The 14,988-nt window shown below is 36.6% G+C and overlaps 1 protein-coding gene across 5 annotated transcripts in view; it reads right to left on the bottom strand.

Moving 5' to 3' along the window:
* Positions 1-14,988, bottom strand: part of carmil3 (capping protein regulator and myosin 1 linker 3) — a 146,095-nt gene that overhangs the window by 20,772 nt on the left and 110,335 nt on the right. For 4 of the 5 annotated variants that reach the window (XM_038300486.1, XM_038300490.1, XM_038300491.1 and 1 more), the window contains exons 19-28: positions 14,343-14,439; positions 14,198-14,252; positions 12,167-12,339; positions 11,210-11,278; positions 10,736-10,829; positions 7,236-7,334; positions 7,036-7,155; positions 3,221-3,334; positions 2,537-2,712; positions 2,349-2,442 (exon numbers count right to left, since the gene is read on the bottom strand). In XM_038300486.1, the coding sequence (XP_038156414.1) occupies positions 2,349-2,442; positions 2,537-2,712; positions 3,221-3,334; positions 7,036-7,155; positions 7,236-7,334; positions 10,736-10,829; positions 11,210-11,278; positions 12,167-12,339; positions 14,198-14,252; positions 14,343-14,439 (1,091 nt within the window). The remainder of the gene's footprint in view (positions 1-2,348; positions 2,443-2,536; positions 2,713-3,220; positions 3,335-7,035; positions 7,156-7,235; positions 7,335-10,735; positions 10,830-11,209; positions 11,279-12,166; positions 12,340-14,197; positions 14,253-14,342; positions 14,440-14,988) is intronic. The other variant, XM_038300488.1, reaches the window with a different exon arrangement.

Genomic DNA, 14,988 nt, shown 5'->3' with positions numbered 1-14,988 from the left:
ATAGCCAATGAAGTTAATTGATTTTGTAAAAGGTTAAATGCTTTCAACTATCTTGTATGCTTTAAAATGGCAAAATCAGTTTTTTTCTGTCAAACTATTTTAAAATGACCTTAATGTTTCACTTGTTTTACAAAATTCGTTATCAAAGTAACAAATTAGATTTGGTGAAAATGTTGCACAGGTCCATAAAATTGAAAAATGCAGAACTGTTTGAATTATTTTTCATTATGTCCTTGGAAAAATGAAATTGGAGCAGTGCATTACTGAGTTAATTATTCTTGATGGAAGATATTTGTCACGATTAGTTAGAGGGCTTTTTCTGCTCAAAAAAGAAAGTATGCAAAATGACAGAAATCTAGATGTAGATCACAATTAGAGTACAACTTTTAATCAGCATAGCATCTAGCGTCAAAGTCACTGGCAGGGGGAGACAACCTGGTCAGTTGTCCTGGACCAAGGGTAGAGGTAATGGCCAGAACCTGTCCCTCAAACTATCCGCTAAAACCAAAGAACATTTTTTCTTTTTCAAAAAAAAAAAAATGCTAGTTGACAACAAAAACGTGCGACATTGAAGTTACACCAAGTATTTTCTTAATAATGTGTTTTTCAAACTTGTCCTTGTGATAGTAGGGGAGTATCAACCACAAACCCCCATTCCCATAAAATAGTTTGGCCATTGATGTAGTGTCTGTGAGTTTATTAAGATGCTCCACTAAAGAACATATTATCCTAAAATGCTTGTTTGCTGTGACACAGTAGGAAACAAGAAACACAGAGACTAAATCTTCCTCTTTGTTCTGTTATAGCCAGTATCTAATGGTGCCAATATCAGGTTTGCAGTTTGCAAGTCCAGCCTCATGTGCCGTTGCTTTGATGTCATTAACAACCTCAGCAGTTTCTTCCAGTTACTTGTTGTTTATCTTTGCTACTTGTAGTTATAATCAGGACAAGTCCATTAGGAGTCCTCGAGAGGAAATGTTATTATTTGCCCATACATGACTACCAGGTGAGTCCTCCACAGGACCAGCTGGATCTTGGCTGGAGGAGAGGGGCGTGAATAAAAAAGAAGGTTCTACTGTGGAAGCTCAGCTGCTAAAAGGGGTGTTTTCACCAAAACCTCCTGAGGTTTATTTCAGTTTGATTAATCTAAATTTGAAATAAATTAATAAGTGGAATAATGAATGCAAAATAACATAATTTAATGTGATAAATTATTGTTCTTCTTTTAAATATTTATAATTATTTGTACATATTTGTACTTCATGCCCATCGTGGATTTCATCGTCTCTCTGCCTTACGAACCAAAATGCCTTTTGCTACATTAAAAGTCAGTCATAGTGATTTAGATTTTTGAAGTCATTTAAAGCTGACTTAAGACTTACAAGTTTCTCAAAAAATGTACACTGGAATGATTTTACTATATATTGGATTCAGATTTGTATTAGATTCCTAAATTTTATTGCTAGATTTGCTGATTAATCAAGACATTCAAAACATTGAAATGATGAAGCATACAGGAAGGAGCCGAAATCTAACTTGATTTCAGTTGAGTTAGACTGAAGTAGACTTGCTAAACTCCTTTTACTGTAGCAAGTCCTTGCAACAGTAAAAAAAAAAAAAAAACAACAACAAAAAATAAATCAGGTAGTGGTAATCGGTGCTCCAATTTAGAAAGCGATAAGACAAAAAGTCATGAAAACTAAAGTTTCAATGCCTGTCAATGTCCTTAAAAATATAAATCCATGCATCATGATTAACCTGGCCTGCAAGCTGAATTCTTGGCATTTGCGAATTTTCAAACACGGAGAATCCATCTTGCACCACTGCAGCTTTAATAATTTTTATTTTCCCCAAAACGAGTCAATTAAATGACATTATTAAGGTTGGACATATAGCTGTAACAAAAGTAAGAAATGCCAAGTCCACAGTAAATCAAACGAAAAATAGCAGTGCAGGAGGATATACGTGTAGCTGCTGCTAAAGCATCTATTTGTAAGAATCCAGGATGTTTTGGTTTCTCATGACTGCTGAGAAGGAATCTTTTAGTATAATTGGCTAAAACCAAATTTTGGAAAGCTGATTTTGCTCAGCTCCAGAAGTTCTGCTGAAAGTTCCTCCTTTCTCTGAACAGATTCCCAGATTGATCATTTATAAAAGTAAACCTGAGGACCTGAATTGTAGAACCTAGAAAAATCTAAAAAACATTGCACCTTTATAATTTTACCACCCCCATGTAGCTGAGCAGTTAGTTAGTTAGTTCCCTTCAGAGATCATACAGTAACATTTCAAACTACAACAAACACTGTTTTCTACTATCTAAAAGAAGTCATGCATTAAAGGGATATTACCAGTACCAGTGTTTTATGGGTGGTGTACAGCTCTTGTAGGATCTGATCGACGATAGAGTTAGTCAGATAGGAGACCACCGAGAGTTTCACCTCCCTTAACAAAGAAAAGATGAAGACTTAACAGGTCAGTCTAAATATTCTCTGAAGTTGTCAATGGCCAGAGGCTTTTAACCAGCTGCGTTTCTTACTCCAGGGCTTGGTTGATATCTTCAGCTGCTCTCTCCATCAAAGCGCTGCGGATGGCTGAACGAGGAATGGAAACTTGTTCGGAGATGGAGGACAGAGGGGGGCTGAGTCTCTCTGCAGCCGAGCAAGACATGGGACACAACTCTCGACAGAGAGACACCATAGAATCCACCACCACCTAAAGACATGAAAAATACATGAGGGGATAAAAAGATTTGAATAATTTTTTTTAAGGCATTTTTGTATTTATTCCAGACAAAATGTTGTTATATTAGCTGGGTCATTTATGGCCGTCTGTGCAATGCAGCTGTTCACAGTTATCAAGCTCATGAATCCAAGGATCTATTCATACAGATGTCTTGTTGTTAGACACCAATCTTTGAAAAATTTCTTTACAATTAACAAGTATACAAAATCTGACACACAGCTTTATAGAATATCCTCAAGGTTTCAGCATTTTCTTTCCCCTTACAATGATTCTTTCATAGAATCAATGTTAACAATGTTAAATGTATCCTTGCCGTGAATTTAAATGCCACAATTCTTTTATGTCAGCACCCCTTTTCTGCACACAACAATAATAGGCTATTTAAATGCAACTGGATCACTACTACCTCTTAATCACAAATGCATAAAGGAAAAGAACACTTCTGCAAATAATGAAGTGATCCCATCTCCCGGTTTACCTGCAGCTCTTTGTCTGCAGCCTTGGCCAGCTCTCCAGCTAGCGTGTCCAGGCGCTGTTTGACGGGACCATCCACTGACAGGACGTGGGCCAGCTCGCACAGGGATGGGTACAGCTGATAGGGATACAAACCTTTTATCAGATAGCTAAATAAAGTACAAGGTCCATTTGAAAATGCATTTGTTAACTATATCAGAAAATATTGTTTCACAAATTATAACAAGATAGTTAAATAAGAGGGTTTATTTTTTAACACGTTCTTTTTTTCACACTAATGCTTTAGTGTTATATCAATATAATACCCAATCATAAATAAAGAAATAATGTGAAATTAATTGTAAGCTAAAAATAATAAAGGGAAAATAGTCTCAAAATCACAGTAAAACTGGTGTAATAGATTTAAAAAAACGATAAATTATATCGTAATGTTTTCAATATTCCATGCTGGATATTACAGTATTAATAAATTGTTTTAATTTAAGAAGCATGTATATATATATATATATACACCGGTATACATATACATTTTAAGAAGCAGACTTCAGCTGACAAAGCCAACTAACACCAGCTAGAGCCTGTTGCAGCCTCCCCATTAGATCTAGCTGATCATAGAAAATAAAATGCTAAATAAAGAGACAGAAATTCAACAGGGCTTCTTATGAATCCATTAAAACTTGCTGACGCCACACACTGTTGGCAGTAATGCAAGAAGGATGACAAGAAAACTAGTCCACTGACAAAAGAAGGATTTTTATTTTTCTGTTTTGTTGAGCTTAAGCCAGAGGTGGGTCGCCTTATATTTATCAGTTGCATGAACAACCTAAGAAGAATAAAAAAATAAAAAACTAAACTTAGAAGTATTTTTACTGTCCTTTACTTTTACTGCGGTATTGTTATAATGAAGTATGAGAAAAATCCACAGGCACAGAAATATGGTTAGGGCTTACAATAAACTTAACAATGTGGCTCACAAGCTTTGATCAATTATTCTTACCTTCTACAATTCTGTTGTTGGAGCTCATGTAATTGTCATTGTAATTATTTTACCTTATATTAACATGTATTTTTTAGCTACTCTACTGCTGTATTTTTTAAGTTTAAGTGGAAAAGAATTGATGTGCTATTTTAAAACATCTTGTTTGTACTTTTACTTGATGATTCAGCCTTTTAAAGATAATTTTTTTTATTTGAGCAATTTTTTCTGCTAGTTTTTACTTTTATTTTAATAATAATATGTTAAAGTAGTGCTCCTCTTACTTGAGTATAATATTAGGGTACTCCACGACAATACTTTCCAACTATAAGTACTGCAATAAGTATTATGATCTATTCTTTGCATGGCCTAGTTTCCTTTTTTTTTTTTTTTAAAAAGCCTACTTCATTAAGCGTCCTGAGGTCCCAAAGCATTCTGAAATGCTTCCTTATTGCTTATTCAATTGGGTCCAAAGTACATATGTACATCAATACTTTTATGGTTATTATATATTCTGCTTTGTTACAGAGGAACATTATGGGGTCTATTGTCTTAATAAATAGCAACTGTATTTATACAGTTTTGCACTAATTAAGAATAAATAACACTGTAGTATTATTGATTATATTTTTCTTTTAATTTATGAAACCCTACCTTTTTAAAACTCATTTTGCAGCATCAGCAATGCTATCAAGTGTCGTCTCCATTTAGAAAATGCTGTATTGTAAACAACCCCTGAGTTGTTTACCTAATTAAGAGAGAGACATACATTCTTTATCTCTCTAAACAAACCAACCTGTGAGGCTCAGGAGCAGGTGTGGTTTGTTAACAATCATTGATAGCAGTATGGATATTATTTGTTATCGTCAAACACGTGTTATCCTCTGTATTTTTTGCACTCATAACCAACTCCATATCCTCATAAGCAGGCTACACTGTAAGGATGTGGATCGTTGTACTGATATTTGGGGTATAAATACTTCATCAGTTTTCACCTAGGGTCGATTCTTTTGCTTTCATCTACTCCAAGCACTGTTGAGGTTTAGTTTAAGAAAACGTGACGCCTTTAATAAATGACATTTTTACCTGGTGCTGCTGCTGCTTTCGTCTACAGCTAATCAAAAAACCGACCCAGCATTAACGTCCTCCTGTTTGAGCTTTTAAATATTCTGTTCTTACACAATACCTGCTGACCTGATGGCTTTATTAGCTAATTAACTGAATGTTTAATGATTTGAGGCTTACTATGAGGGAGATTTTTCACAGTTTGCTTTAGAAACTTCTTCAAAATGACCCCCTGTGGACTTCTCATTAAAGGCGCCAATAAAGTAATAGTACACAACTAATTAAGCCATTGATTATAACTCCGTTTTATGGGAAGGATCCATCCTGAATCCTGCATGGCTGTCCCAAACTACTAGCAATAAGAGCCTTTATGAAATACTGCGCTAAAAAAAAGCTTTTAAGTTTACATATTTAATGTACAGCCTTTAGTATGGTGCAGTAAACATTGTGAGAGGAAATATTTAGCATCTGTAGATGCTTACATGTTTCTTTTCCTGACAGTTCTAACAAGTAGTTTGTAACCAAGTAACAGAACATTTAGAGAAACTTGTAAAGTACATAATAATTAAGTATTTAAATGTTGGAAACAAAACATTGTTCTGTCGTCTCATGGGTCTGGATTACTTCTTAAAAAAAATCTTTTACTTCTAAAATTAGGCAAGCTGAGTACTCTGTTTTGTGATCATTGATGTCTCCCGTTCATCTATTTATAACACAGGTCAGTGGCCTGTGTGATTTTTTTTCTCCATTTTAATATAATAAAACACAAACTTGAATCTATTTTACTTCAGATAACTTTTAAAAGAAGAGAAAAGGATGAAACAAATCTAAACAGCTGCCGTTTCCTTGCTTAAGAAGAGCATCCCCACAGCATGATGTTGCCAACATCGTGTTTCACTCTGGTCAGAGTAATGTTCAGGGCTAGTTTTCTTTCCTACACTAGCATTTGGCATGCAGGTCAAAATGATAAATAAAGGTATCATCTGAACAGGGCAATAGTGTTTGCTGTGTCACCTTCAAGGCTTGCAACAAACTGCGTATCGTCGACAGATTCCACCTGTTTGAACCACTGCAACTTGCTTTTTACTGGCATTGGTTAAAAATTTAATTCTCACAATTACTCAGAGTTTCAGAATGGTAACTAGAATAACAGAAGGTTCAAATCACTTCTGTTTTTAATGTCTCAAATCATTTGATAATTTGAAAATTCATTCTAGAATCCTGGCTTCAATTTCAGGACCCTAGAAGGTCAAGCTCCATCGTGCATGTTAAAGGCGCAAACTCACAATTGAGTCATCAGGTCCTCAAACTCTAATAAGTCCCAAAGACTTTGTATAAAAATCGGGTGGACACTGTAAAAGCTGCAGTATAAACATTGCATACTGAAAACTCACACCTTAGTCTCTATAAATAGAGACCAAGCTGGAAAAGCTGGAAATAAGTTTGTTCTAGGAGGCGATTATAATTAGGGGAATAATACAAATGCACACCACAATGTTGACATATGTAAAATGTTATCAATTCTGTTTCTTACGACAACTAGAAGTTTAAATATATTGCAGTGGTGCTCCAGTGAAACCAAAAAATAGCAATGTTTTCAACCAATTGAGATTTTTTTAACTGCATTTATACCTATATTTGGTTTTGTGCTTGTAATATTCATTGCTGCTGAACTATATCTTGCGTGTCCAAACAAAATTTGGTGGAAATAATAGTCACTCCCTTTAAAAGAGCATGCACAGCCTTCGTGAAAAAAAAAACAAGCAGAGTTCACTCACAGCTCTTGAGTTCCTGGCTTCTTTGAGGATTTGTCTTGCTGTCTGGACCTCGTCTCCATCTTCACAACCTTTCAGGACACATAGCTGTTGCTGCACCCTCACACACAGACGCTCCATAACCTAAAACACAAAAGTAAATATCACTTTTATCAACAAATATTCACATAAAGAAAATTTTTCCTCTTCTTGAGTTCACAGACCTGCTCAGCGGTGCTGGTAACGAGGCCCTGGTGAAGCCTGAGGGCCTGCTTCTGAGAGAAACGCTGAGTCTGGTTGTTCCTGAGCAGTGCACGCTGGATCTGTCGCACATACCAACACACAAAGAAATAAAGTATAAGCAAGAGGTATGGTGGAGATGGATGTTTACAAAGCACAGCACAGAAGGCAAGACAATTTGCATGGTAATAAGGAAAGTGGATTTAAATCCCCCAGAAATAGAAAGGAAAGACTTTGATTTGTTTTCCTGACTCAGCATGTGGGAAAACATCCCTGCATCATCATCTTTTGCAAATAAATATTAACATGAAATAATAATCTGTAGACACACACAAATTTAAGCACTTTTTTAGTAGAAATTAAAGCAATAATAACATTAAAGTAGATGTCTCACAAATAAAAGAACCTTGAAAAAACCCTTCTCTGGCCCACAGATATATGGCTTACAAATGTGAATTTTTAGATTATTTTAAGAGCTAGGAGTGTAAAGTTTGGAAAGTAAAAGGATTGTTAACTGCAAACCTATAGAGAAGGAAAGTATGCTGATAGCAATAATACTGGATATGATAATGATGTTGATAAATATATGATAAAACAATATAATAAATGTGTATAATATATATATATATATATATATATATATATATATATATATATATATATATATATTATAAATCTTCTGGAAGTCTATAGCACAAGGCATCAGAGGTATGGGAAAATTATTGAACATTTCTTCCAGAAGCCATTTGTTATGCACACATTTTAGGCAGATACACGAAATGGCATGCCAATGTTCGCTCTGACTTCTTACCAAATTTTCTGATCAGGGTAGAGTGTCAGATTCTGTCAGCCGTAATTGTCAGTATCCACACCAAATCTGTATAATAATTAATTTTTATTAGACCTTTTTGTGCCACTGGCACAATAAAATATTTAAGTGAACTGCCACTCAGAACGTTCCCACAAATGGTTGAAGACAGCATTGGAGATTTTTTTTCCAAAATATCGGTATTCTGAAGCTTCTAGGTTCTTTCAACATTGGAATACAAGGGGCCAAGGCCACGCAGGGCATGTAAAAACCTAACCCTCACGGGCCTATTAATCCATGTGCTGATTGTACACAACCAAACCTTGAAAAACTTGGCAAAATCAGATCTAGAACAAAGTAAGCTCAGTTGTTTCAAAGTTTTCTTGGCATACGAAGCAAATCAAGACCTGTTCATTCTCAATGCCAGTAGGAGAAATGCGAGAAGTACTCGATACCAATGTAACCGTTTTCCAACTTGCATTAGGATACCATGGCCAGCTGTTTTCCTACCACGCATCCAGAGAAAGCTTTTGCATTCATTTTTGGTATTATGCTAGGATGAAGCTGTCCAGTGGCATAATGAGTAAACACACATTACATGAAGCCGTGATCTCAGTCCAGAACTAGTTCTTGAGCTACATGAAGTTTGGGGTCAGTAGTGATTGACATCTGCAAAAGTTGGCGACCTCTTCGCACTATGCGCGTCAGCATCCGCTGACCCCGCTCCGTCAGTTTACGTGGCCTACCACTTCGTGGCTGAGTTGCTGTCGTTCCCAAACACTTCCATTTTCTTATAATACAGCTGACAGTTGACTGTGGAATATTTAGGAGCGAGGAAATTTCACGACTGGATTTGTTGCACAGGTGGCATCCTATCACAGTTCCACGCTGGAATTCACTGAGCTCCTGAGAGCGACCCATTCTTTCACAAATGTTTGTAAAAACAGTCTGCATGCCTAGGTGCTTGAATTTATACACCTGTGGCCATGGAAGTGATTGGAACACCTGATTCCAATAATTTGGATGGGTGAGCAAATACTTTTGGCAATATAGTGTATATATATATATATATATATATATATATATATATATATATATATATAATATGATGTTTTTAATTGTCATGTCATGTCATGATTTTTCCCTATCGCTATTTTTATTGATGTTTGCATCAGATACGCAAACATTTCTTTTAAAGAATTTCTTTAGTATCCAGTTATGTTCAGTCTTTTGTTTCACTTGGCCTTGCTGTAAAAGTGTTTTATTAATAAAGTTTGTATAGGAAGTTATAGCACATCAGGCATCAAGGATATGGAAGAAACATCCAATATGCCAATATTTCCTTCCAGCAATCTTTTGTTATTGCAACATTTCAGGGCAGATACAGCGATAATAATGGCAGCATAGTGTTCAGCTTGACTTCTTACAGATTTTGCTGTTAAGGGGATAAAAGTAAGTGTATTTTGTTTTCCGATTTTGTACAGTATACCAACACAAAGTACTGTATAATAGAGAAATTAAGAAATTTGTTTATTAAAATCCCACAAGTATATTTAGTGCCTTTACAGTGGCAACCCCAGATAAAATATATACTCTAGTTGAACTGTCTTTAGAAGTCCCCCAAATGGTGAAAACAATGCACTTGGGTATGATTTTTTTTTTTTCTCAATAAAAACGCAGCTTTTCTTGAAGGTCTCTGGCTTTTTTCAGACAGTATTTGTGGAAATGCAGCACAGTGAAGACCAAGGAACACAACAGACAGGGCAGTGATAAAGACCTTTGAACACCTCATGGGAGCTCTATTCAATCAAATGTGTTGATTAGTGTGTGACACAACTACAAAGCCTCATGACAAAAACCTGGACAAGGAAATAATTTATCAGAGCTAAAGATATGAAAAGTGAAGGCATCAGTATTTGTTGAAAAGCCTCATAAATATTTTTTTTATGAAACATTAGAAGCATTAATAAGTCCTGTATGCAGTTCTCTATATGCCATGTAGGAGACACATGTGGAAGAAGGTACTCTTTTGAGATGAGACCAAAATGTAACTTTTGTTCCAACTTGCAATAGGATATACATGAGAGAACACAAACAATGTTTTTCCCTGAGCAGAACATCGCTAAGAAGAAAGATGGTTTTAGCATCATCATGTTCTTCATATCTTTATCCAGCCTAGGCACAGGGAAGCTTCCAGTGGGACAATAAGAGTAAACATCAAATCACATCTACAATGAAACCGTGATCAGGCAAAGTCCAGAACTAAATTAAACTGAGAATCTTTGACAAGACCTGAAAACTGATGATCACAGAAGCTCTCTATCACATAAAAATAAGTTTGGAGATTATTTTAAGAATAATAGGCAAAATACGACATGCATCCTCACAAGTAGCAATAAAAATTTGTCTAAAAAGAGGATGGATATAAATAAACAAAGCATATTATTTTAGATCATTTACTAAATAAACCATACCATTTATCTTTTGGTCCAACTTCATAATTAATAATAGTCAGTCTTTCACATAAAACCTCAATAAAACACACTGAATATGAAAAAGTTAAAGCGATATAAACACTTTTTTGGAAGGTACTATATACTACAATGAAAATACTTTAAAAAGGGACAAAAGATATTGTATTAGGATGTAATAAATGAATGTTTTAGCCCCTCTAACCTTGGCCAAGGCTTGTTCCGTCTTTTCTGGGGCGCCGCGATATGCCTGAGCGATGTCACAAAGTGGGAGGGGCATATACTGCAGCGTGAAGTTGCTGTGTTGGAGAGAGCAGGAATGGACAGAAAAGAAAAGTCACTTTTGCATGAATAACAGAAACAATCTTGATTCCGACAAGAACAAACAAATAATACCCATAGCTCATTTCTCACAGATGTCTCTAGTTCTCAAATATATCAACAAAATAATAAAACACCCACATGCCTTTGTACACACAGACAACTATAGAAACTTGTGCACCTCCACAGATCTGACAGGCGCACCAGCCAGAGGACTGATGAAACACTGTGAAATAGTAAACACTTCAGAGGGATGGTTATCTGCCTATTATATGCCTCTGTGAGGGATCTGTTTAATGTTGGGCACCAGATCATCGGAGAAAAAAAAAAAAGCTCCTAGATGTTATGTTCCGCTTACTGCTCCAGCGCCCTCGCCACATCTTGGAAGCCCACTCCGGTGGTGTTGTTGCGGTCCCACGTCACGCTCCTGAGGGGGATCAAACAGACAGGAAATAGAGAGGGACAGGCTCAGAAATGAGGAGGAAGAGGATCAGCTGCCTGTTACACTCATCAACATACACACACATACACACTTCTGCTGTATAACGGCTACAGTGATTGGTTGACATTGGATTTAGACATTTGTCTGAGTCTGTCCTTTTTCTGCATTAGGGGAATACAAGATATAGAAAATATATCCATGCCTTTAACGAGCGTCTTTGAAATATTCCTTTCACATTCACTATCCAACTTTTCATAAAAGCAGTCAGTTCCTTTCCAAAGGCCCTTTTTATCAATCTTCCGACTCCATCACTTTATCTCCACCCTGACACGTCTTGCCCTAGAAATTTAAATCAGTAAAACTCAAAGCTCTCTCTCTCTCTCCGGGAGGTCCTCCTGTCCCACTCCTTCATATCTTTCTTTCTTCACCATTTCTTATCAGTCAGTATCCAACCCCCAAACTGTTGATTTAGTCCTCGTTTGCTGCTTCTCAAGCTTCCATCAGTTTTTCATACCTGCATTTTCAGGCATCTGAACATACACTCTGCATCATCTCCTCCTGAGTATTATTACAAACAGCTATCCCGAAGGACTTTTATTTCCTTATGATGATTAATTTCTAAATTCTCCAGAGTGCTTAGATATGTTTTACCCCCTGCATGGAAAGCCTTTCCCTGCCTCTTTGAAATAGCGTTCAGCATCTCCACAACTCTTCTGTCTCCACTCCTCATCTTCAGTTTATTTTTAATCCTACTGATTCATCTTTTTTCCGACTTACTTCCAAAGATCTGGGTGCTTTGTCCTACATGAAAATCTGTTGGTAGTTAAATTGATCCAATTAAAAAAGAGGTAGAGAAAAACATCTACCACAGACCTGAGAGTCGTATTGATCTGTAGAGCCTTGCTCAACATCTTGGCTCCAGAGTCCTCAAAGAGGTTGCCGCTCAGATCCACCTTCCGTAGGCAGGCGTTGGAGCCCAGAGCGTTGACCAGGACTGTCCCGCGGTGGCGAAGCCTTGAGTCAGCCAGGGAGAGGGACTGTAGAGCCTGAGAGATTCAAACATGAGGGGAAATAAGGGAAAAATTTCAGAAGGTATTAACCGTAATCTCTCCTTTATCAGTTGTCTTAAAAAGTGAAAATAAAAGATAAAATAGTTTTTTTTTATCAACACAAAAAGTGGTTAATATTTTAATCTTGATTCCCTTTTCGTCTCTGTTTGGACCAGCAGAAACATGCTAACCAAAGAGCTACACATATGGCTTAAACGACCTGTGTTGTATCTAGTCATTACCTATGGTATATGCATTTCAGTGAAACATAAAATGTTCAGATCATTATCCTATAAAAATAAACAACTACACAAGCGGTTTGAACAACACAAAATCGCAAACTTGCTTCAATAGCCCATCTGTATTCCAAGGACAAGGGAAGGGAAGACTTGTGGATCATAGACATTAAACGTGGAAAACGCATATTAAACCGAGCAGCTGACCTCAGCTCCAGTATTTCTATCACCAATAGTGAAGCCAGAGATTTGCACTACTAGACATACATTTAAGACACTTCATCTTAACATCTAACATTATATGGAGGCAAACTATGGACAGGATGAGAGTGGTCAGTGTCTTCAGTGACCATAGTAGTCGCACTAGTATGACTGAACTAACTACATTTTATAATCTTAAATGAAGAATCATTTTGGATGAGCAGTGAAATATCATCAGGAAACAAATGATGGAGACCAGTTGCTTTCCTTTTAAGTACTTAAGGCCATAACATTGTCGACCGATTGTGCGTTTAGACTGAAACTAATGCTGAAAAAAAATAAAAACTCCTTCTGCGGATTTTCAACAGATACCTAAAGATTTTATTCCTAAACAGATTAGTATTTCGATTTTATCATAATTTAATCCATGTGAACATAAACCTTTATCATCCATAGAGATATAATTCCCTAGAATCATCCTGCTCCATCATGCTTGACTCTGTCAATGCTGATAGCTTTACACTAGACATTTAAAAAACAGGAGAACAAGTAACATCCCCTTTTTCCCTCTATTTTTATCCCAATTATGGTTTCCAATGGGACAGATGTCCCGTAAATGAAAGGGGATTGAAACGCCACACACACTGTGAACATACCCCAGTTAAACAATTGCTATATTACCTATCATGGCTGAGCAGAGTATTAGGTGAAGCTACTTACAAAAAAAATAATTCTTGAGCTTTGCATTATTCCAATAAAAAACAAGAAGGCAATTACTTTATTTAACTGGTTAACAGTTGGCATTTGATGTCAAATCTCTAAATAACAAACTTTCTAAAAATGAAATGGTTATTAGAAATGGCTATAAGACTTGATGTAAGATAATTTTGCAGTTTGTTTTGCAGGCAGGACAGGCAGCCATGAAGCAAGCTAGTTTATCCACACAATCACTTTAAATAAGTTAATATATCTTTCTCTGGGTAAGAGTTTAAATAAACACGCTTCAACTTCTATGTGAAAGAACATCGTTGGGAGCGATCGCTATCAGTGGTGGTAAATAATTGAATAAGCTAGCCGTCATGCTGGATTTGCCAAGCAGAGAAAAACAGAAAACCTCTGGAGTCTCTGGGATAGACCGACACCAAGTGAAACATTCCACAGGCCCACAGACGACATGACTAGTAAGGATGTTTGTGTACTGTGTGTGTGTGGCAGGTGGGGGATTGAGCTTAAACAGGCATAAAAGAGGACAAGAATCCAGTTTGGTGACAAGTGTGTGTTTCTGGGCGTGCAAAATCGTGTGTGTTAGGCGACAAATCTGTGAGGTGTTTGTAGGCGTGCATCTTTGCATAACACCACAGAGAATGTCTGCATGTGCATGTGTGTACGTTTACAATATGTTACATAATCAAACTCACACACTCTTCTTCTTGAACCAAATGAACCAGTTTCTGCAGAATTTCATCCAGCACCCTGCAGAGGCACAAACAGTAGGAAAAACATTCATCATCTGCATCAACTTCACAACCATCTGCACGGCTGCTTCCCCGCAGCGGGCCATACCTGCCCTTGATGTTGAAGTTTTTCCCCAACATCAGATGTTTGAGGGAGGGGTGGCGGGAGAATGCCGGAATAACAGCCAGCAAGTCTGCATCCAAACCTAAACAAAAAAAAACAGGCACACAACTTAGTTGAGCACAAGTGCAAAGCAGGCAGAACAAAAAAACTGTCATTTTGAGATCCTGCTCCACAGATGATCTTTAACTACAGTCATGATAGTGCCAATAAAATATAAGAACAGGTATTAAATTTGAAATGTTAATACTCAAGGGGAAATAATAAGATATACAATGAATAAATGTTTTTGCCCTTATCATTTAAAAAGAGGATTATTACTCAGGTTACCTTTGATACAAAAATTTGTTTGACATAAAATCTGTATGGGGACCAATTATCTTTAATTGCTCTGTAACTTGTCTCTTTTCCAAACCATACAGGACTTTTTGTGAATAAGCAATAGTCTTGGAGTTTAATCATGAACAAGTTATGATTTACCACTTATTCAGCTGATTACTGGCAGACCGGCGGAGAGAAATCATCCTTTAAATAGATCCTGAGCAACATTATATAGGATATAAGTTCTCCAAAACAGCGCGTCTTGCTCTAATCTGAAGAAAAGGGAACCTTTGTGAACCTTCTTCAAAGGGAC

This window comes from Cyprinodon tularosa, unplaced genomic scaffold (genome assembly GCF_016077235.1).
Source record: "Cyprinodon tularosa strain WSP-4 unplaced genomic scaffold, ASM1607723v1 ctg45, whole genome shotgun sequence".
Lineage (NCBI taxonomy): Eukaryota > Metazoa > Chordata > Actinopteri > Cyprinodontiformes > Cyprinodontidae > Cyprinodon > Cyprinodon tularosa.
This window is presented reverse-complemented; position numbering and strand designations above follow the sequence as displayed.